The sequence below is a fragment of the Mirounga leonina genome, unplaced genomic scaffold (assembly GCF_011800145.1).
Source record: "Mirounga leonina isolate KUSES-001 unplaced genomic scaffold, KU_Mleo_1.0 Mir_224, whole genome shotgun sequence".
NCBI lineage: Eukaryota > Metazoa > Chordata > Mammalia > Carnivora > Phocidae > Mirounga > Mirounga leonina.
Genome location: NW_023270615.1, coordinates 3,044,185 through 3,067,455, shown reverse-complemented (window position 1 = coordinate 3,067,455; position 23,271 = coordinate 3,044,185). Strand labels below are relative to the sequence as shown.

The window sequence follows — 23,271 nt, the reverse complement described above, 5'->3', positions numbered from 1 at the left end:
CTATACAAAATGCTGGTCCAGAAATATATGTGTTTCTTAGTGAGAGTCGTCTTGAAAGAGAAGAATTCAGCTTATACAGCATTAAACTGCACTATGCTAAAATTACTCCCTATCGCATCAATGTGGGAGGCACTTAAGTCTTTAGCCAGTTAATAAATATGATCCAAATAGGGAAATAGTAGGAATAGGGTGAGGGGATGAAGAGTGAAAGAGAGAGAGAATTTGACAGAATTACACCTCTTTTGTTGCAGGGAAAGATCTCGTGTTACAGGCAGTTAAACTTTCTTCCCCTCATTACCTAGAACTCTGAGCTGGAGTCAACACAAGCAGCATCCAGTCACCTGTTGCCCCATTACAGTACATGGGATGATGCCCACAGGCCCTCCAAAGACCCACCTCTTGGGTACGTCCTTCCCATCACTGATGACACTTGGTGTCACAGCACCTGTGGAGCTCAGCATGTTTCTACCAATGACACATCCATTCATCTCACACTTGCAAACTGTTCATCAGAACCCATCACACATTCCCCACTTGGAAAAGTGCCTGTAGTTTTACTGGGCCATTTTCTTTCATGGAGATGAATCCAAACCATCAAACTCTCAATGAGAACTTTAAACTCTCAATGAGAACTTTAAACTTTAAAGTATCTAAAAAGTGCGAACCAATTTTTAGTTCATACAGATACCACTGGAAGCAAGGGCTGAGGAATCAGAAGACACAGATTCTTCACACCCAGTGTTGCCACTTGCTGTCTGCATGTGCTTGGACGAGGCTGGGTTTCACCTCTCTGGCCTTGTTCTTCTCATCTGTGATGTAGGTATAATAACATACGTCCTATCCAAGGTTGACCGAGTGAGACCACGTAGGTGAAAGAAGTTATGAAGTGCAATACCATGTCTTCAACGACCACACTAGGCAACTAGTGAACAGTACTGCTGACTGCATCATAAAGCTCAATCCTTTTGAAAAAGAGGAAGTGGGGGGAAAAAAAAAGAGGAAGTGGCTCTCTGGTCAGATTCTACTTCATGATTTCAAATAAGAGCTGTAACTGGTGTGGTATAATTTGTGTTATGATCATCTTAATTTAGCAGCAAGGCAGTTTCAGATTATTTGCTCAGATCCATATTTTTTTGAGAGAGATTGCACGTGCACAAGTTGGGGGAGGGGCCCAGGGGGAAGGACAAGCAGACTCTCCACTGAGCGCAGAGCCCATCTGGGACTACATCCATATTTTTAAAATTAGCATGTACTCTTCCTGCTATATTATACTGCCTCTCAAATTTGTCAGGAGCACAGACCTATGTGTCAAGAGACCTGAAATGTATGCTTGACTCTGTTACAATGTTCTATGGAACAAGTTAACCTTTCTGAACCTCCCTGGGTCTTGAAATGTGGTGGATTTCATCCAGAAATCAATTTGGAAAGATTTATCAAAACACTTAAGGCCATCTGTATCTTTAAAAAAAAAGAATATTTGTATATTTTGCTCCAATAATTACATTTTTGAAAAGCTATTTTAAGGACATTATTCTACACAAGATAAAAAGATTTTAGCAACAGAGATGTTTGTTACAGTGTAATTAACAATAGCAAAAAAATAGGAGGGGATCAAAATGTTTAACCATCATATATCTTCCTTATTACACTGTATGCTATGATTTAAAATGCTGATTTGGAATATAATTCAATAACATAGGGAAACAGTTAATGAATAATGTTAAATAAAATAAAAATCAGGGTACTGAAATGTATGAATATCCTGATCCTACGCACAAAAAAGAAAGACTAAGAAAACTACTTACCAAAATTTGCCAACAGTCACGCTGGAATGAAAGTGGGTAATTTTCAGGATGCCTGGGTGACTCAGTCAGTTGAGAGCCTGACTCTTGATTTCGGCTCAGGTCATGATCTCAGGGTTGTGAGATCGAGCCCTGTGTCGGGCGGGCTCTGTACTGGGCATGGAGCCTGCTTGAGATTCTCTCTCTGCCTTTCCCTCTGCCCCTCTCCCCCCACCCTTAAAAAAAAGTGGGTAATTTTCATTTTTAGTTTTTATTTCTTTTAATGTTTATGGTTCATTTTTTAGCTTTCCTCTATTTCTCAAATTTGCTTTAACATTTAAAAGTGTTGAAACCTGACACTTAATACCAGGAAGCTGAAATAGACAAAGTCTAAAGTCATCTGTTTCAGTGTTAAAGATCTATGCTTCCACAGTAGTTTCACATGCAAAGGTCTGTGATCAAAATAATTCACAGTTTCCAAGCAAGAAATCACTAACAAAAGACTGTGGCTAAACACATGGAATGCTGATGCCTGTTTCCACACCACTCCCTGAAGTGTCGGGTCAGGGTATGTCCAGTGTGACATAGCGATCAGAGTGGCTGAATATAAATCGTGCTGAAAGCAAAAGTCCAACGAAGGGGCCAGTAGTAATAAGCATGGCTCAGTGTTTACGAGATTCATCAAAGCTATGTAAATGATGGCATCTGAAACCCTACCACTGTGAAGTGGTTTTTACAGCAATGTCATGCTTGGTCAGAAGGCTACTTTGGCATGAAATAATTCCACAGAAGTGAGAAATATGCTTGTCCCCCCATAAGGCTCAGAGTGACCTAATACGTTGGAAGGCTAATGAATTTTTCAAAGTGTTTTAAAAGCCAGTTCTGGGATAGCATTTTCATCTGTATCCACCACAGTGAGTTTATGTCTGGATTTTTTTAGAGTGGAGCCAAGATAGCTGGAGGGAGCTTCAGGCCACAGTCCAGCGATATTATCAGCCAAGTGGCAAGCACATGATCAGTTACAGACCAATGAAGTTGCTTTGCTCTGTGCATGGCTTTATTATGTTAGGGTCTTACAAAGCAAATTCACAATTAAATAATAGAAGAAATATTCAGCTAGAGAATGAAATTCTCCCTCCCATTTATCTTGTCTTATGACCTGTATGCATTTCCTAAGACCATGCTTTCATTTGCTTACAATTTTATTTTATTTTTTCAAGATTTTTATTTATTTATCAAAGAGAGAGAGAGACAGAGGCAGGCAGAGGGAGAAGCAGGCTCCTTGCTGAGCAAGGAGCCCAATGTGGGACTTGATCCCAGGACCCCGGGATCATGAACTGAGCCAAAGGCAGAGGCTTAACCGACTGAGCCACCCAGGCGTCCCTGCTTACAATTTTAAAGGAAAAAAAACCAAGGCGTCTGGGTGGTTCGGTCGGTTAAGCGTCTGCCTTCGGCTCAGGTCATGATCCCGGGGTCCTGGTATCGAGTCCCTCATCAGGCTCCCTGCTCAGTGGGGAGCCTGCTTCTCCCTCTCCCTCTGCTTCTCCCCCTGCTTGTACGTGCGCTCTCTCTCTCTGTGCCAAAAAAAATAAATAAAATCTTTTGAATAAAAAAGAAAAGAAAGAAAACCAAAGAAGTTCCCCCAGTGAGCTTGGTAAATACTCAAAAGATAAAACAAAATCTGAATCAAAGTTTAAGCTTGTATTAATCCACAAAAATCAGTTGAACTGCTGTTCACCTTTCCCTGAAAGAATCCAGCTCTCCACAAGGCAGTGGCTCTGTGAGTCCATTTTTATGGTAGCTGCCAGAGGGAGAGAAAATCCTACCTGGTATTTCAATCAGGAGATACCCAACACAAACCAAGCGAGGCTGCTAAGGGCCAGGGGGAGGATGAAAGTATTAAAGCAGCAGAGATGTAATAATGTACAACATGATGACTACAGCGAACATTGCCATACCATATATAGGAAAGTCATTAAGAGAGTAAATCCTAAGAGTTCTCATCACAAGGAGAAATTTTCCCCCTTTATTCTTTTATTCTTTCTTTTCTTTTTATTGTATCTATAAAAGAAAACAAACGTTAACTGAACCTATCGTGGTAATCCTTACAATATAGTAAATCAAACCATCATACTGTATGCCTTAAATGTATATAGTGATGTATGTCAATTATTTCTCAATAGAAATGGGGGAGGAAAGAAGCAGAGAGTTTGGGGGCAATGAACAACTTGCCCCCTTGTCTCCCTGGAGAAGGGCCCAGGGACACTGCCTTCCCGGGGAGCAGACAGGCATGTGTCCTCTCAGACATACCCGTGGCAGGGAAGCGGCTGATCTGTGCACCTGCCGTGACACTTCTGTCTTCCCAGAGCCAGGTGCTAATCTGGCCAGCACCACCGGCCACTGGGGGGGGAAATGAGTATGAAGAGTGCAAAGACGAGCAAAGACACTTCTACATTCAGAATGAACTTCAGCCTTCGCTCTTCTTTTCCATTTTGGGGAGCAAGATGCAAGCATGCACATTTCACTTTCGTACCCTTTGATTAGCTGATAGATAATTTTCACAACAAAATAATTGGATCTTATTGAATTGATGGGCATCTTTTTTTTTTTTTTTCAAGCCACTTATTCTAAAGTCATGGGGTTTATTTTTGTTTTGGTTTTTGGGTTTTCGTTTTTGTTGTTGTTGTTATTGAGTAAGGTAAAGAAATGGTTTCTACAAATGGGAACTCTCTCACAAAAACATTTCAAATAATTGAAAACCCATCAGCAGGTGTCCCTCCCTCTCAGGCTGTTCTTAGGGAACTTTTTTACAGGCTCATGGGCCCTGCTGCAACTTTTTTGTGGAGTCCAGAACCAGATTATTTCTTGACTCAGGATGGGAGCAGGGAGCGGGCCTTCTTGCATCTTCTACATGCCACAGGCCTATTTCTGCCTCCTCACATCAGGCTCACATTTTTAGCACCATTGCCCTCCCTCCTGACTCATGATCACTTGTTATAAAAACCATGACATTTCACATATCTGGCTTCCTGTAAGAACGAGGTCTCCCGTGCAAGCAACTTTTCCAGACAACCAAAGCTTGCCCTCCACGTGACAATGCCTTTCTACTTTTTTTTCTCTTTTAATTATCTGAATTAGAAATTTTTCTGAGACTGCTTACATGCTCCACCTTTCTCCTTAAGCAGGACACTGAGCTTAACTGATCTTTCCTCCTTGATGATATACAGGGTTGTTACTGTGAACATCAGCAACGTACCTGATGTCACTGATGTTGCGGCCACAGACACTGTGTGGATACTTAGAACTATTTACCCTACCCCAGATGGAATGGCACTTATGGAGAGCCTAGGCCGGCTTCTTATAGGTTCTGTTTGATTTGGGTTTTCTTTGTGCAATTCCTCCACTGGAAGTTAGCAGCAATTACAATCTTGGGCAACCTCTTCTTCCATCACTGCGCTCTGAGAAAATCAAGCTTGTGGATATTTTGTCAAAGCACAAACTAAGTGATGATGATGGTGAAGATGATGATGATGATGATGATGACAGCTAACATTAGTGAGTCTTTCCTATGTCCCAGCATTGCTCTTGAGTGTTTTACAGACGTTAATACACAAATGGGCTCAGAGATAGAGTTTGGGCGATTTTCCTGTGAGGAAAGAACTAACTTTAAATATATGTTTTCTTTTTTTTTTTTTTATAATTTCTTTATTTGAGTATAGTTGACACGCAATGTTACATTAGTTGCAGGTGTACAACATGGTGATTTGACAACTCTATGCCTTATGCTGTGCTCATCACACGCTACCGTCTGTCTCCATACAACACTATTACGGTATCACCGACCATATACCCTATGCTATGTCTTTTATTCCCGTGATTTATTCACCCCATAGCTGGAAGCCTGTGCCTCCCGCTCCCCTCCACTCATTTTGTCCATGCCTCCAACCCCCTTCCCTCTGGCAGCCATCAGTTTGTTCTCCGTATTTACAAGTTTGATTCTGCTTTTGGTTTGTTTAGTCACTTGTTTTGTTTTTTGGTTCCCACGCATGAGTGAAATCATACAATATTTGTCTTTCTCAGCCTGACCTACTTCACTTAGCATAACACCCTCTAGATGCATCCGTGTTGTTGCAAATGGCACAATCTCATCTATTTTATGGCTGGGTAACACTCCTCTGTGTGTGTATGCACGCGTGTGCACACAAACATCTCCTTTATGTATTCATAAAGATATGTTTTTAATCATCAATTTTGGCTGCTTTAAGGAAAGCTGCTCTTGCATAATTCCACCCTCCAGGAGACTTAGGTTTGGCTGATGTCACCAGATGAGTGAACTCCAGAAACAGGAAGTGCTGGGCCGGCAACTCATTGCAACTGCATTTTGGAAGGATGTTCTATGCCTCACCACTTCTCCCTGTGCCCCCCCCAAAACCCTTTTCTTTCTTTTTTTTTTTAAGATTTTATTTATTTATTTGAGAGAGAGAGAATGAGAGAGAGCAAGCACATGAGAAGGGGGAGGGTCAGAGGGAGAAGCAGACTCCCTGCCGAGCAGGGAGCCCGATGTGGGACTCGATCCCGGGACTGCAGGATCATGACCTGAGCCGAAGGCAGTCGCTCAACCAACTGAGCCACCCAGGCGCCCCCCAAAACCCTTTTCTCCTTCTCTTTTCTCCTAGTTCCTTCCAATTCCACGTCCACCTTCCTTCCTTTCTTTCTTTCTTCCCCTTTCCTTCACTCCTACATGTGTCTTGAGGATAACCAGCAGTTTTCAGGGGCGCTGCTAAGCTGGCAGACTCAAGAGCCAAAAGCGGGCTTGGCACAACTGGGAGCTGTGGCTCGACTCCAGCTCTTCTCCTCACTAACTGTGTCATTGGGATGAGTCAACCTACTGTACGATCGATCCATCAGTCAATCACTCAAAGTAATCCTTAAGACCTCCAGCAACACATTACCAGCTATGAAGACATCTGTAAAACCAAGTGTTGTGCCAACAATCTGGATGGTAAGTAAGGGACAACTTCAAACTTTTTTTGAAATGCATTCTCTTTATTAAAAACTCACTAAATTCCCGCAATATTTCTGACCACTGTAAAAGCTAGTCACGCCAATTTTCCAACTAGTTTATCAATCTTTTATATGCCTTTCTCATGGGTATACAGTGAGAAATGTCTTCCAACTTGTCCAACCAAATCAGAGACAGCCAAGCCACAGATTTTTCTCATAGCTAGTTCTCAATAATATTCACTGATGACTCAGTTGTCCGAGGGTTTTTTTTTTTTTAAAGATTTTATTTATTTATTTGAGACAGAGAATGAGAGACAGAGAGCATGAGAGGGAGGAGGGTCAGAGGGAGAAGCAGACTCCCTGCCAAGCAGGGAGCCCGATGCGGGACTCGATCCCGGGACTCCAGGATCATGACCTGAGCCGAAGGCAGTCGCTTAACCAACTGAGCCACCCAGGCGCCCAAGGGTTTTTAATATAAAACAGTCACCACAAAGAAATAAACCTCTCTTGGGTCAAAGTGAACTTACCATCCAACCCTCCTATAAACCTGTCAAATTGTGGAGGGGAAAAATGAAGGGGGGGAAATCAGAGGGGGAGATGAACCATGAGAGACAATGGACTCTGAACAACAAACTGAGGATTCTAGAGGGGTGGGGGGGGTGGGAGGATGGGTTAGCCCGGTGATGGGTATTAAGGAAGGCACGTATTGCATGGAGCACTGGGTGTTATACACAAACAATGAATCAGGGATCACTACATCAAAAACTAATGATGTAATGTATGGTGACTAACATAACATAATAAACTAAATGAAAAAAAAAAGAACTCCGAAGGTGATTCTAATGTGCAGCCAGGTCAAGACGGTGATTCTGTAAACTGCCTGCCTCCTGTCTTTAGAGCACTGTAGAAATCTAGGAGGAAGAAGCCTCTTGAAGTAGTGGCTCCAGTACTGGATCTCTTCAGAGACAACAAAGCCATTTATAACTATAATAACTCTTCACATTTATTTAGCACGCAATACATTTCAGAGTGTTTTCCAGGGCTTTAGATTATATTAAATTGGTATGGACATATTTGAAAATAATTAAAATATACAAAACCAATACCTCTCAATATTGCCTATCATTATTATCATTTATTTTAACCCTTACTTAGAAGAATGAAGCGGGGGAAATCGGAGGGGTAGACGAACCATGAGAGACGATGGACTCTGAAAAACAAACAGGGTTCTAGAGGGGAGGGGGGTGGGAGGATGGGTTAGCCTGGTGGTGGGTATTGAGGAGGGCACATTCTGCATGGAGCACTGGGTGTTGTGCACAAACAATGAATCATGGAACACTTCATCTAAAACTAATGATGTAATGTATGGGGATTAACATAAGAATAAAAAAATAATAATAATATTTTAACCCTTACTTAGTTCCCCTAATAAACTAGAAATTCCTTAAGGTTAACTTCTGTATCTTATTTATCTTTGTGTTCTATACAAGTGCTCGATGAATGTTTTTATTTGGTAAGTGTTCAATAAATTTCTCTTGAATAAATTAAAAAAAAGTAACGATGTACTGTATGGTGACTAACATAACATAATAAAAAAATTATTTAAAAAAAAAGAATTGTCTATGAAATGTCAGTAGGGCTTCCTGGCTCTCTTGTCCACCCGCGATCTCTTTCATGTTTTTATTACTTTATTACTCAGCTCTGTGTCTCATCTTAGGACATTCACACCTGCAACAGCCCTAAGAGGGGCATGCTAATATTGTTCTCATTTTAAAGATGAGAAAACCGAGACTCAGCGAGGCTAAGTGACTAAAGTTGCCTGACGAGTAAATCAAAGTGGCAAAGTCAGGCTTTGAAATCAGGCATCTGGCTTCAGAGCGCACACCATCCGCCACCATGCCAAACTGCACTTAGGAGAAAGAAGTGATGAGGAAGACACAAGGATCTCCAAGCTTCCTTCAAATCCAAAATGCTCTATGAAATTCTTCCCAAACCTTCCTATGTAGGCCTGGCCACTTCTACTATGGGCTGCACCCTGGGCTCCAGGTTATGGGCTCAGGCACAGGAATGTGTGATCACTGCTACTCCCAAGGAATGCACCAGTCCTTAAGGATGAGAACAAAGATACAGCTTTGATTGTGTTGACTGATGTCTCATTTCAGCTACATGCTTTGAAGCCCCCACATGATATTTGCCATCACAAAAAAAAGCTGATTGCCAAATGTAAGTAGATAAACCCTGAATTACACCAGACCAGTTGTCAAAACACATTCACGATCACATGCATTATAGTAAAATGTATTTATTTATTCTTGCCAGGGTCCAAAAGGATAAGCTGCTTGTAATAAAAAAAAAAAAAACACATACAAATTAAGCAAAAAAACAAAAAAACACACACATTAGGATAAGTGTAACAAGGTAGAAACTAAGCAGTAAAAATAAGAAAACCTTACTACAGAAATACTAGGCTAAGGAGTAAGCATCAACATAGCTTTGAGCTTCCTGGCAGCCAAAGCAAGAAACAGAAAATACATGGAGTCAAAGATACGCAATTTTTCTGGACACCATCATTTCAAAAAGACTCTTGCATCATAGGCTAGTAAGAGCACCTGGGAAAGTCTGGTCACATCCCTGAGAGTTCGATGAAGTGGATGGCCATGATCATGCTCTACCGCAAACGGTGCACTGGTCGGACAAGGGGTCTGCTTCAGGACGATGCATGGGTTGATCCCATGCACGAGGTCTGCCACGTCAGGGGTGGACAGAAATACTAACGAGACTAGCCTGGAATGCTGCACCTTTCCTCTCAAGGACTCTGAAAAGCTTACCTGCCAGTCTCTCTCATGCTACCAGTACTACTCCAGAGGAAGCAGAATAGGCTGGGGGGACTTGGTGTGGTAGCTGGGTTGGGGAAGTGTAATTTTTAGTCTTTGAACCACACAGCGGAGGATCTACAGCACTAATAACCTCCATTTGCTGATCTACCCAATGTGGTTTTGCAGAGGCTTTCAGTGGCCGATTCCCTTCCTTGCCTCTCTCCGATCCATTCACACTTGAATTCAACCAATATTTGCAGATTCCCAACAGTCGTGCATAAAAACTAGCCTCATTAGTTTGCAGTAACATTTTGTATGAAGTACACACTCTGCAAAGTGCTGGATGGCACTCCTTGACCTTAATGTTTCTCACCTGCTTCTAGTAAACCAGCCTGGGTTTGTGCATACTGTTGTTGGCCCTTCTTCAGATTCAGATCACTAGGAGTCTGCACCTGTCCATCCACTTATTCATTTTCACTGAGCCACTACAATGGGTTATGATTTGTGCAAGACTCTTGCCTTATGTCCTCATTCATTCTAAAAACACTTTGCTCTTTTTGTGTCTAGCACAGGCATGGCTCATGGTCCCAAGAAGCAACTGAAGCATTGGAAGCAAGAAAAACTGACCAGTGTGTTTGGTCCTCGTCCACCTCCTGGTCCCCACAAGCTGAGAGAACGTCCTCCCTCATCTCTTTCTAAGGAACAGACTTAAGTACTCCCTGACAAGAAATGAAGAAAGAAATCTGCATGCAGCAGTTCATTACGATTAATTGCAAGGGCCAAACTCTTAGCCTACTCTGCTGTTTTAGGGAGGTCATCAGCACTAACAAGAAGGAAGAGAATTTCTGTCTGATCTATGGCACCAAGTGTTGCTTTGCTCTTCTTCATTTTGCACCCAAGGAGGCCAAGTACAAGTTGTACAAAGTGAGAAAGATCTTTGTGCACATAAAAGGAATCCCTCATCCGGTGACCCATGATGCTTGTTCCATCTGCTGCCCTGTTGGCCTCATCAAAGTGAACGATGCCCTTCAGATTAATGTGGACACTGGCACACCAAACAGAACAGCCAAACAGAGCAATGGGTGAGAGAATCTCTAGGTGACATAATTGGAAGGCTCTTTGTACTTAATTAACGATAATATGGCATGATTAACAACAGCCAAAACAAACAAACAACTTCCTAAACATCAGGCATTGCACCAGGCCCTGATCTACAATGGTGAACAAAATCATACAGAGAGAGACCTGTTTTTTACTCTGATTAACCAGACAAACATGCCCAATAGAGATATAATGACAAGCTGCAGTAAGTGATCTAAAATCATTACCCCAAAATCCAACTTATGCTCATGAAGTGAAGGAGGCGGAGTGGGAAGAGGTACTTTGGGGAGACTTCCCTTCGTCACCTCATCTGAAGAAAGGGTAGGAGTTTTCTATGCCAGGGAGGAGGAGAAGCCCAAGGAAGCTGAGCAGCACCGTGGGTCAGATCCCAACGTCATGTTACAAGTGCTATCTGCTTTCCTAAGAGCATTAGAAGGGTCCTGAGGTTTACAGAGGTGCAAAAGGAGCTTTCGCAATGATCTCCGTGGCAGCCCTGGGAGAGTGGTTTACCGGAGAGTGGCGAGCCCACCCTTGCAGTCATCCCGATGACTTGGTGATGCCTGGGATAAGGTGCGTGGGAACGGGGTGGAGGAGAAGGAAGTTTCCAGTTGGAGAAACTGGATGGATAATAATGCCATTCAGTGAGATAAGGAACTGCAGAGAATGACCAGCTGTGGCAAATCGAGGGAAGCAGCCACTGTTCAGGTTCTGTGCTGAGAACTGTAGACATAGTATTTTGGCTTTACAACAAACCTGCAAAGTGGGTATCATTATCCCATTTGTCAGATTAAAAACCCAAGACCAGGGACACCTGGATGGCTCAACTAGTTAAGTGTTGGCCTTGTTTTTCTTTCCCATAAGGACTGGTTAAAAAACATTTAAAATATTTATGAATCAGAAATATTTCAATAAAGGGATGCCTGGGTGGCTCAGTCAGGTAAGCATCTGCCTTCGGCTCAGGTCATGATCCCGGGGCACTGGGATCGAGCCCCACATGGGGCTCCTTGCTTAGCGGGGAGACTGCTTCTCCCTCTACCTGCCTCTCCCCCTGCTTGTGCTCTCTCTCTCTCTCTGACAAATAAATTTTTTAAAAAATCTAAAACAAAACAAAAAAACACCCAAGACTGTGTTATCAGCTTATTTTCTCCAACCCAGGCTTTATGGTTGGATTTTTCAGAGCAATCTAGTACCCAGTTTGCCTCCCAAGATCTCTTAAGAAAAAAGTTACCTTTCCCTGGAAACCAAAGCCTAAAGCCAAAGGGCTCAGATAGAAAAGGATTTGGCACATCGCCAGAGATTCTGAGTAGGCTACTCTGGGACCTGGGGCGGGGAAGCCATGTATGATTGTGCAGGGTGTGTACTGCACAAACCCAGAGGGTGTCAGTCATATCAAACTCCATGTGAATGCTGCCTCCTGAATATGTCAGTCCTGCCCCTCCCCAGTTTCTTTTCAAAGATAACTGTAAACTCTATGACTCTCCCATAAACCCCAGGGTCCAAACAGAATCAGTGGAGAATTGTAGAGGAGATGGGGTTTTTAAAAGAAACCATACACTTCACCTCTCTGGTCCCCAGATGTTCTTTCCATCTTTGCAGCCTTCACCCAGACCCAGGTAGTTCTTCCTCACCCTTGTCTCTGCTCAGCTAGCACTCCAGGGAGGAGTGGATGTACAGGAAGAGCGATACCTCCATCACCAAGCCACCACTGCTTACAAAAGCTCTCTAGACTGGCACACCAAACCCCAAACAATGTTACTATCTGCCCAAATAAATGCTACAAATAGAAATAAACAGGTTATACCAAAGCTGTCGCCTTTCTACCCGGTTAACATCAAATATTCCGAAGTCACTAATTAAACGGTGTCCTTGCTCACCTAATCATGTCCTCCAAGACCCAAAGTACTATCTGAGTGGCAGTGACCGATTCTTTACCTTTGAGGCAGACCAATCCCCTGTGAGATTTACACTGAAAAACTCTGACTCTTCTCCGAAGCATTCCCTGCCCCCCGCCGCCCAGGGGGGCTGGATAATCCATAGCTCTTGGTCTAAAAGCTCCAGCCGGGAGAAATGGAGCTGATTCCGTGGTTAAAGCAATCAAGGGCTCTTTTCTCCTAAGGGGGAGGGGGCGGTGGAAGCACCACGTTCATAGAAGCGCTTTGGATTCCTGAGTCTCTCTCCTGCTCACCAATGCTCTGGCAAAGTCTCCAGTGCACCAACCCTCACTGATGATGGGGAGGGAGCTGATCCCGTGGTCTGTGATCAGAATGAGCTCAGCTCCCCAAACGAAACTACTAGTCCTCACCACAGTGGCCCTTTCCAAATATCGGCAACACTCACCTTAAAGACGCTTTTTATTGACAAGTCCAACTTTTCTTCCTATAAAGGAATCAAGAATATAGTCCTCCAACTTCAAATGAAGATGATGACTCTGCAGACAGGCTGCTGTGTTTTTCTTTCTTTTAAAAACCCCATCTCCTCTACAATTCTAATGTGCTTTCTGGGTCCCTATGCCACGTACCACAGAGTCTAAGTTGACATTGAGGTCACGTGGAAGTTTTCTTCTACACAAGTCCACGCGATGACTTACCCGCTACAGAACAGAGCTCTGCACCTGCAGCTGTCGCTGCAGAAGGGACAGATGCATTCCTCAGACTGTAGTGGCTACCCGATCCCCACCCTCTCTTTGAAAACAGCATTCCTGCGACATTGATGTTCTCTGGATCCTTCCAGCAGCAGCTGACACTCCTCCAACGCACCCAACACCCAAGGCTGGCTAGTGATCTACATCTTAGAGCATGGGACAGCAGCGACCCCCCCCACCCATTAGCAGCTGCTTGAATTGCATCAGCTGTTGGGGTCCAGGCAGTGGGAGGGGCTCAGTGGACAAGTGTGGGGACCTCAGTTTCCCACCAGCCAGAGCCCTGGGGCTCTGATGCTTCATTTATTTCATTTCTTCCCCCCAAAGTTCATGGAAACTTGGACCATTTACTGCCACCATGAGGTGGTCTTGGCCTGTATACTTTTCTGAGCTGACCACTATGAAAGGGGAGGACATTTCCCAAATCACAGCATAGGGTGGGCAGGGAACCCTCATTCCCTCCCTCCCTCAATTTTTCTTACAATAGAAATGGTACAATTAAGAATAAGACACCACCATAGAAATGGCAAAACTAAAAATGGAAAGCATAGCTAAAACTTCAAGACAAGCCTGGAACTATAGGATTTGATCTCTGTCCCTATTCCAGCTCTGAATAGGCAGGTGGAAGAAAAGCCAGGTGGGCACTGGCAGGAGAAAAAGAAAATGTGTTTTTATTCTCATTTCCAGTTCTAGCAGTGGGTGTCCAAACCAGAAACATAGCTGAGTGCTCACATCCGGGAAATGCACCCAGGTAAAAAGCATCACCCACCCTTTGATTAGCATCTCTACACTCTCAGGGGTCTTGTTCTCATACCGCTTACTCTACTGTCTTGATTATTTAATAATCATTGTGTTAATTTCCTATTTGTCATTCCATATTTGTCAAGAAGGTGCCATTTCGGGAGACCAAGCTCGGAGTAAGGGACTACCTCCCTTGCTGCCCTCCACCATCAGCTAAGGGTTTTATAAAGAAGATCTAGGCACCCAAGCATGTCCTGACCAGGTAGAAGGCAGGCCCCCTAGAGAAGCATTTGAGGGCCAGGAGGGATCCCACTGAGGCCACTACTGGGGTCTGCTTTTGCCATTTCTGATAAATACAGCATATTCTCAGGAAGGAAGGGTATGTATTAGAAGGAGAGATCTAGGGGAAAGGGGGTGGGGATTATGTCAGTGAATCTGCCTCAGCTTGAGGATCAGCAGGAGCAGACTGGGAGGAAAAAGAATTGACAGTGTGCTCCCCTAATTTCAACAGAAATAAGCTCCAAACTACCTGATAAAAATCCAGAAACAACCCTTCCCCTTCAAAGATTTTTGATCCACACCAGGGCCTGGTCTAGAATGGGAGAGCTGCTTCTCTCTTCACAATGACAGATGAATAATAAATGCTCCTAGTGAGGAGGAAAAATGATGCAGACTTTCTCCAAAGTTTTGATCACTGGAAATTTTATCCATGACTAAGAGTTACTCCATTTTGCAATTTAAAATTTCTTTTGTCTACTGGAATTAGCTAGTTCCAATGATGGTGAGGTTATGTTAGGACTTTGGAAAGGACATTGACTACTCCAAACTATTAAAAGATATACATCATGACTACAGAGTATCAAAGCAAGAAGTCAAGTAGGTAGGTAAAAACCTTGCCAGCTAGACTTTTCAAAGGTATCATGCGGATAAGCCTATATTAACTTCTGAAAGAAAACAGCTTAAACATAACACCTAACTTCTATCTAATTCTGGTCTAATCAGGCTTAAATGAAAGCCAGAATAATTTTCTTATCCTTAAAAGGTTTCCAAAGTATTAGTCTGATTTTTTTAAACAGTACTAATTTATTATGAATATACTTCTCACAAATGAATGTCATAATAATGGAGTTACTTTTTGCTCCAAAACAAAGATTATCTACCCTCTAAAGCAAAAGGTTATCTACTACTATAGTTAATGTTGCAAATTAAGTAAAAATTTTATTTACCTAGAAAATATCATTTGTCAGGAGAAATATGACACCAAAACTGACCAAAACACCTTTTCTGTGGCTACGAAAGACTAACTGTGATCTCTAACAAGAAACCTATTCCAAGAAAAAACAAAATTAGCAGTAATTGTCCTTCTGGATAACACAGGAAACTAGGAATAGTATTTCAAACAACCACTTCTTTTTCCTATTTTTTTTTTAATGATGTAGAGCAAATTGCTCATCTAATGAAGGGACTCAGTAAATAAACTTACCCATTACTTTCAACTGCTCTGAAATAGGAAATTTTTCCATTCCAGCAATTGTTCTTCAGAAATTAGGCAAATCTCTTGCTCACATAAGACCCCACAATCTATATGTTTATTGTTAAAATACATGTTTCCGGAGTGGAACACAGGTGCAGTCTAAATCTACATGTATCAATGATGGCCATTCATTTTCACCCACCCACAAAATAAATAAATAAGTAAATAAGTTGGCACGATCGACTTTCCTTTTTGACCCTTTCTCATTCATCATTAGGTAAAAAAACAGAGAACTTACTTACACAATCAGAAAGGCACGCAATTTCTGAAATCACTATTTCCCTTCCTGTGCTCAAGTAAAACTATATGGGGGTCATCAATAAACACAGAAATGACCACCAACTTTCTCAATTTTGAAATCCCCACAAATGTTTGACTCTCTGGAAGGTTTAAGGTAGAAAACAAAATACATTAGCATTAATCAACTCTAATGATCTTTTAAAAGATAGAGTTAAATCATTGTAAGAATCACACTTGGGTCTACACTCCCTTTGTTGTGCAAGCATAAATACGTTACAGTAATAACCCTGCAAATACCCTGCCTTGTGATGAAGATGTCACCTTAATGCAGACTCTGTATTTTGTCTTCTATGAAGGTTTAAAGGTTAAAGACATCATAAATTATGCATTTCCTCCTATGCCAAGCCCAGGAAAGGTACTTTCACTGTTCATTAAAGATATTGCTTCTAAATGAGCAGAGGCTTTTCCCTAAGTGTTGAAACAGAAACATTTCCATTATGTTTATTACTGCTTTGCTGGAGAGCCAAAACAGTTTGGAATTAGGAAGCTGCTAGAATCCCTTGTTTCAGAATATGTAGCAACTGTCAACACACACAATAAAATCACAATTCACTCTTTGGACAGTGGTACATTGTACCAGACCAACATGCTGGTCTCCTCCCAGGAGAACAATAGTCTGGCAAACCCCACATCATCAGCAACAGTTGGGGCTTTCCCCTTCTGCCTCTGCCCAAATTACAGATCTGAACAGGGACCGGGAGTCGCATGATTCACACTAGAACATCCCTTACTCCTGCACTGGAGCAAGCTCTTTGTGAGGGATGCTTGGGTAAACTGCGAGTTGAGTTTGCCCCACACATCCTTCCTAGCCAGCACCCTAACTTCCTTTCTTGCGCTTTGCTACCACCTCCAGCTAAAGTACAGTTCTAAGAGATTCTTTTTCCTCCCCTTTACACTTACAGGTACTGCATCAGCAGAAGGCTGGGCTCATTTTCGAAAGGAACACCACACCCATTAACCCTCTAGCCTTCAGAAGCAAATTGCAGTTTGGCTGGATCTACCTCTCTCCAACCTCAGGCCAAAGGAACCAAAGCTGGACACACAGGACCCAACTTCTGCCAGGCCGACCACCCCCCAGCTCAGCACTTTGTCTGCCTGCGGGGGAGGATTCTGGAGACAGACTGCCTGCTCTAAGGACCAGAGTTCCAGAGATTCTTTCCAGGGGATAGCCCGCACACCCTGACAACTAAGCGGCAAAGTTGTTTCTTCCTTCTCTGCTGCAATGCCCTTTCCTCTTCATCAGCTAGCGCGCGCACGCACGCACACACACACACACACACACACAGGCGCGCGCATACACACACACACACACACACGCACACACGCACACAGCCTTGCTCCTCCAACTTACCAGTTTAGATTTGGCGCGTTGCAAAAATTCTTCCATGTCTTCGCGAGAGGTTTGGACTAGGGGTACCGGCGGGGCGCAGAGGAAGATCTCTGCCGGCGGAGAGGAGCGGGGTCTTAGGAAACTGGGCGGCCGGAGCGCAGCAACCGCTGCTCCCTCCTGCCGCTCCGAGGCGGCTGAGGCTGTGGCTGCGCCCTCGGCTGTCGCCTCCCAGGGCTCCCCGCCCCACCCTCGCGCCCCCGCCGCCGGCTCTGCGCGTCTGACTCTGCCCTAATAAGGAAAGTGGGTGTGCCGCCCGGGAGCCCCAGGGCGCGCCCCGCGCGCGCACTGGCACGCGCCTGCGGGGCCGAGGCTCGGGGCCGGGGCTCGGAGCCCAGGCGCGAGGGCGGGGGTGTTGGGGGATGGCGAGGGGCTCCTCCGCCAATCGCAGGGCCCCGCGGCGGCCTCCTGACGTGGCGCGCCGAAAGATGCTGCAACCATGGACAGCGCCCAGAAGTGCGAGCCAAGTGCAAGGGGCTGCTGCATAGGGAGGCTCTGCCGCAGGCACCGCCGCTATCCGCCAGGGGAGGTGGGAAGAGGGAGAGAGGGAAAAGAGGTCCCCGGAGAGGCCCCCTCCACAGCCAGCGCCTCCCTGGCGGGCTGGCACGTTACAGAGAGCTCCAGAGGTCACTTAATGAGCTAGGTCTGCAGGCCTGGCCAAGGGATGCACTCAGCTAGATTGGGGGTGGGAGGGTTATTGCTGAGCTAAAAGCAGTACGACCTTGATGGAAAATAATCATCAGAGCAGGCTGGGCGGTTGTGCTAGGACGCATCTTTCCCCTTACCCTCAAAACACACCCACCCAGCAGCGGGCATCTGCAACTCACCCCGGCTAGTTGCCCTTATGTTGGCCCTGGGCTGAAGCATAGCTCTATCGTTCTGCAGTCCCCATCTGCTCCCTGACGTGCCTGCTCAGGGAGAGCTGGGGCCATAGAACCTTCCTACTGCATAAGGGTCTGTGTTTCTACAAGATCCTCAGATAATTTTTATGCACATTAAAGTTTAAGAAGTACTGCAATAAACACTTAAATTTATAACTATGAACCTTATTTTAAGCCATGGAGTTTTGTTGTGTGTATTCTCCAGCCTTATCAAATCCCAGGAATCTTGGGCTTTCTCTCACATCTGGGCTATAATACCCTTCCTGCCCTCTCACCAGCCTTCACTGCCTGGCTAACTCATGCCTCAGCTGTCAGCTTAGAGAAGTGGTCTCAACCTTGAATGCATGTTAAAATAACATTATAACACCCAGGGTTTTAAAAATATTGATTCCCAGGCTCTATCCCAGACCAACTGAATCAGTGTCTCTGGGAGAGGGGCCACAGCAACAGCGACAGTGTGAGAGTCCTCCAGGTGATTCTAATGTGCAGCCCAGGTATGATCCTCGGGTTCTCAAACTTTAGCGTATATCTGAACCACTCAGAGATCTACTAAAACACAGATTTTGGTGTCTCATTCCCCAGGATTTCAGGTTTAGTAGGTCTGGCTTAACAGGCCTGAGAATTTCCATTTTTAAAAGTCTCCCAGGGTTTGCTGATGCTACATGCTACTTAGAAATTATCTTCCTCAGGAAGCACCCCCAACCCTGACCTACTCCTCTTTTTCCACCCCCACACCGAGTCAGTTGCCCTATCCCTGATCTCCTATGCAAACCTATATTTTCTATTCTATTGGAACCTACCCGATTACTTGTCTGTGTTCTCTACCAGGCTGTGAGCTCCATTAGAACAAGGACTTTGCCTGCCACATTCATTGATGAATATAAATATAAATCCTCAATAAATGTACTTTAATAACTAAATGTACATATGGAAGGTTTTTGGTACTGTGTGTGTGGGGGGGTGAGATTATCCAATTATCCAATTATTTTTTTTATTCAGGAGGACCCAATGAAAAACCATCAGCAGAGTCTACAGATCCGATTAAAGGAGAGTGATAAGAATATTAAGTTCCAGTTTACATTCAGGTGATGAGCCATGTGGAAGCTGCAGATTCTATCTGTTTCTTTGTTGACTTAAGTAATTTAAAACCATCCAGGTAAAACAAGTGTTTTGTCAGCCTTTAAATCAGGGAAGTTGATCACAATTCAAGTAACACTGTTGAGAAAAATTCCCCAGAATTTCTTGTCTCTGATTCCATCGAGGAATTTAGTGACAACCACATAATAGTTTTATTCTTTTGACTTTTGATTTTAAACATTCTGGGTAGGTATTATACAGCCTGGAGATTTAAAAAAAAAAAAATCCTCATGGATTTAAATTCCCAACATCTAAGAGTTTTTCCTCCATTAACAATGTCCCTACATAACAGTTCATCAAAATTTATCTCCTCCAAGAGGACTTCTTGAACTGACCACTTGTATTAGAGACCACAAATTCAGTGGCTTTGAGTAACTTGAGTTTATTTTACAGTTGTGTAGGTCAGAAGTCTGACACAGGTCTCACCAGGCTAAAACAAAGGTTTTAGGCCAACCAAGCTGCATTCTGCTGCATTCCTTTCTAGAGGCTCTAGGGCAGAATCTTGCTTTTTTTTTTTTTTTTTTTTTTTTTACCTTCCCCAGTTTCTAAAAGCAGCCCCATTCCTTGATTGGATGTACCTTCCTCTATCTTCAAAGCAAACAATGTTGCATCTTTCTGACTATTCTTCCATAGTCACCTTTCCCTCTGACTCTTCCTCTACTTCCCTTTAGGGACCCTTGTGATTACATTGGACCTATTTGGATAAAAAAGGATAATCTCCCTGTTTTAAGGTCAGTTGATAAGCAACTTTAATTCTTCTTTGCCATGTAACTTAAGATATTCACAAGTTTTAAGGGTTAGATTGTAGGCATCTTTGGGAAGTCATAATCTGCATACCATACAACCCACACCCCAAGTTATTTGGTGGCTATCAGCTTTATCATTCCACAGCAGCCAGAAATCTATGCCTTTAACTCTAATTAGAAACTGTCAACCCTGGCTGCACAGTGGATTTGCCTGGGGTCTTTGAAAGATACTGACTGATGCTCCAGTCCCATCTCCAAAAACCTGAACTGAGTTGTCTTGGGAGGAGTCCAGGCATCAGTATTTTTAAAAAGCTCATCAGATAATTCTCTGTATAGTCACACTTGGGAACCCCTGCTGATGCTAGGTAAATTTGCATTCCCCATCACCCAGGTACAAAATATGGAGTCCACTTTGATCTATAATTTTCTCCTACCCCTTGTGGCCAAATAGTTCCCAAGTCCAATGTCCTCATCCTTGGGAAAGGCCTCCATCAAATTCCCTACTTCTGATCCAAGTGCTATCAGCATAATTCAAGTATTTGCATCTAAACCTAAAGTCCATCCCCTTTCTTAATCACATTCTTTGCTCTTGTTAATAAAACAATCCTTTCCTTTACTCCTCTTTTCATTCTCAGGCTTCTTGACTCCTGGACTCCTCTAATTGAGATCCCTATCTGAGATCTCTTTATTTTATAATTAATTATCTTGAGTAGATTCATAGAATGGTTGTTATGGACTAAATCGTGTCTCCCAAAATTCGTATGTCAAAGCCCTAAACCCCAGTGTTATGGTATTAGGACACAGAGCTTTTGGACGGCAATTAGGTTTAGATGAGGTCAGAAGGGCAGAGTGCCGATGATGGGATTGGTGTCCTTATAAGAAGAGGAAGAAGGACTAGAGCTCTCATGCTTTCTCTCTCCCAATGTGAGGATATGGCAAGAAGGGGCTGTCCGCAAGCCAGGGGGAGGGTTCTTACCAGGAACCAAATCAGACAACACCTTGGTCTTGGACTTCCTGGCCTCCAGAACTGGGAAAAATAACTGTCTGTTGTTTTACCTGTTGATTTGTGGCATTTTGTTATAGCAGCCCAAGCACACTAATAAATGGTAGTGCTGGGAAAAGGAAGACTATAGGGACCATCTAATCTCATCCTCTTATTTTACTGTGCAAGTAACAAGGCCCAGAGTAGTTCAGTATCCTGCTTGGGCTAACAGAGCTCCTTCGAAGCAGAGCCAGGGCTAGAATTCAGCTGTTCATCATTCATTCCTTCAGCTTTACAGATCATCAACTACACTTAGGTGGGCATCATGCCTCACCTGTGATGTAAAAGGCAAGATCCTCGCTCTCAAGGAGCTCATGGTCTCGTCACTCTCATACAAAGATAAACCCAGTGATCAAGGAATGCACCTGGTATTGTACCAATGGAGACACAATACGGTGTCATGACTATAGTCTGGATTCTCATCCTTGCTGTGGTAGATTAAACAAGGCTGCAAATTCTTTGACACTCCTCCCAATGACAGGTCAGGTCCATGTTCCTGTCTTTTAATCTAGAACTCTATGACTTCCTGAGCAATGACATATAGCAGAAATGACACCATGACAGTTTCTGGAACCAAGCCTTAAAAGAGATTGGCAGCTTCCACTTCTGGTCTCCTGGAATACACTCTTGGAACCTAACCAACATGCTATGAGGAAGCTCAAGCAGCTACATGGAGAGGCCCACATGGAGAACAACTAAGTGCACTGGCTAGCAGCCCAGTTGCCTGCCATGTGGGTGAGCCATCTTGAAATAGATTATCTAGCCCCAGACAAGCCATCCTTGCTGGTGCTGGAGTTCGGCCCTCTCTGCTGAGTCCTGCCTAAATTACTGACCCACAAAACTGTGGAAGATAATAAGACAACTGTTACTATAAACCATGAAATTGCTAGGTAATTTTAGTCTTACTACCGTTAGGTAAGTTATCCTCTCTAGGCTTCAGTGTCTTCCTCTATGATGCAATAACACATGCAAAGGGCCCCATTACTGGTCCACAGATGCTATTACAGTCATCACAAAGCATCTGTCAAGGAGAGGAGAAACTTAATGAAGTAGCTAGAGGTGGAGACAAGGGTGTCCATGAGGAGAGTCCAACAAGAGGGAACTCTCTAGATGAACTGCAGATGGATCAGCAGTCACTAAAAATGTGGAACTGTTTTATTATATTATAGATACATAGTATATATTATATATAATACCTTTAATACAACAGGTTATATTATAATTTGTGTCTATCCTACAGCAGCAGCACCTCCTAAAAGTGATGCTCCTTTGGCAATCAGGGCTTCACGCAACGACATGCCTATTTCAGAGAAAATCACTGCAGATACTCCAGCTAGTGATGCTTCTCTGCAATAACATACCTGCCTGCACTACTCATTACTCCTGAAATGTAAGCTCCTTATGGCAAGGTTTGTGTATCTTATATTCCCAAACTACCAGTCCCCATCCCCATGTGGCTCTCACAAAAACACTGCAGCTCTGCATCCACTGCAAGGGGCTCCTACTGCAATCAGTGCCATGGGGGGGGGGGTGGGCATCTGAAGTTCTCCTTATCAGAGCTAGCTCCCCTGGAGCTCACACCAGCATGATATCAGAAAACGTGGGTGTGAGACCTGGCTGTGTGCTTTTGGGCAAGTTTGTTGACCCCTGTGATCATCACTCTCTTCATCTGTGAAATGGAGAAAATAATACTTGCCCTGGTTACTTTACATGATTATAAAAATTCAAGGGTGCCTGGACAGCACAGTTGGTTGACTGTCTGACCCTTGGTTTTGGCTCAGGTCGTGATCTCGGGGTCCTGGGATGGAGCCCTGAGTCAGGCTCCAGCCTCAGCATGGGGTCTGCTTAAGATTCTCTCTCTCGGGGAGACAAACCATGAAAGACTCTGGACTCCGGGAAACAACCTGAGGGTTAGAGAAAGGAGGGGGGTGGGGGGGATGGGGTAACAAGGTGTTGGGTATTAAGGACGTGTTGTGATGAGTACTGGGTGTTATACGCAACTAATAAATCGTTGAACACTACATCAAAACTAATGATGTACTAAATGCTGGCTAACTGAACATAATTTAAAAAAAAAAGATTCTCTCCCTCTGCCCCTCTCCCTGCTCATATGCTGTAAATAAATAAATAAATAAATAAATAAATAAATAAATAAATAAATAA

The 23,271-nt window shown here is 43.7% G+C and overlaps 1 protein-coding gene across 5 annotated transcripts in view; it reads right to left on the bottom strand.

The window, feature by feature from the left end:
• PRUNE2 (prune homolog 2 with BCH domain) overlaps nt 1-17,535 on the bottom strand; it is a 260,162-nt gene extending 242,627 nt beyond the window's left edge. For all 5 annotated transcript variants that reach the window (XM_035029016.1, XM_035029019.1, XM_035029018.1 and 2 more), the window contains exon 1: nt 17,267-17,535. In XM_035029016.1, coding sequence (XP_034884907.1) covers nt 17,267-17,302 — 36 coding nt within the window. In that variant the 5' untranslated portion in view covers nt 17,303-17,535. The remainder of the gene's footprint in view (nt 1-17,266) is intronic.
• Nucleotides 17,536-23,271: the final 5,736 nt, after the last annotated feature.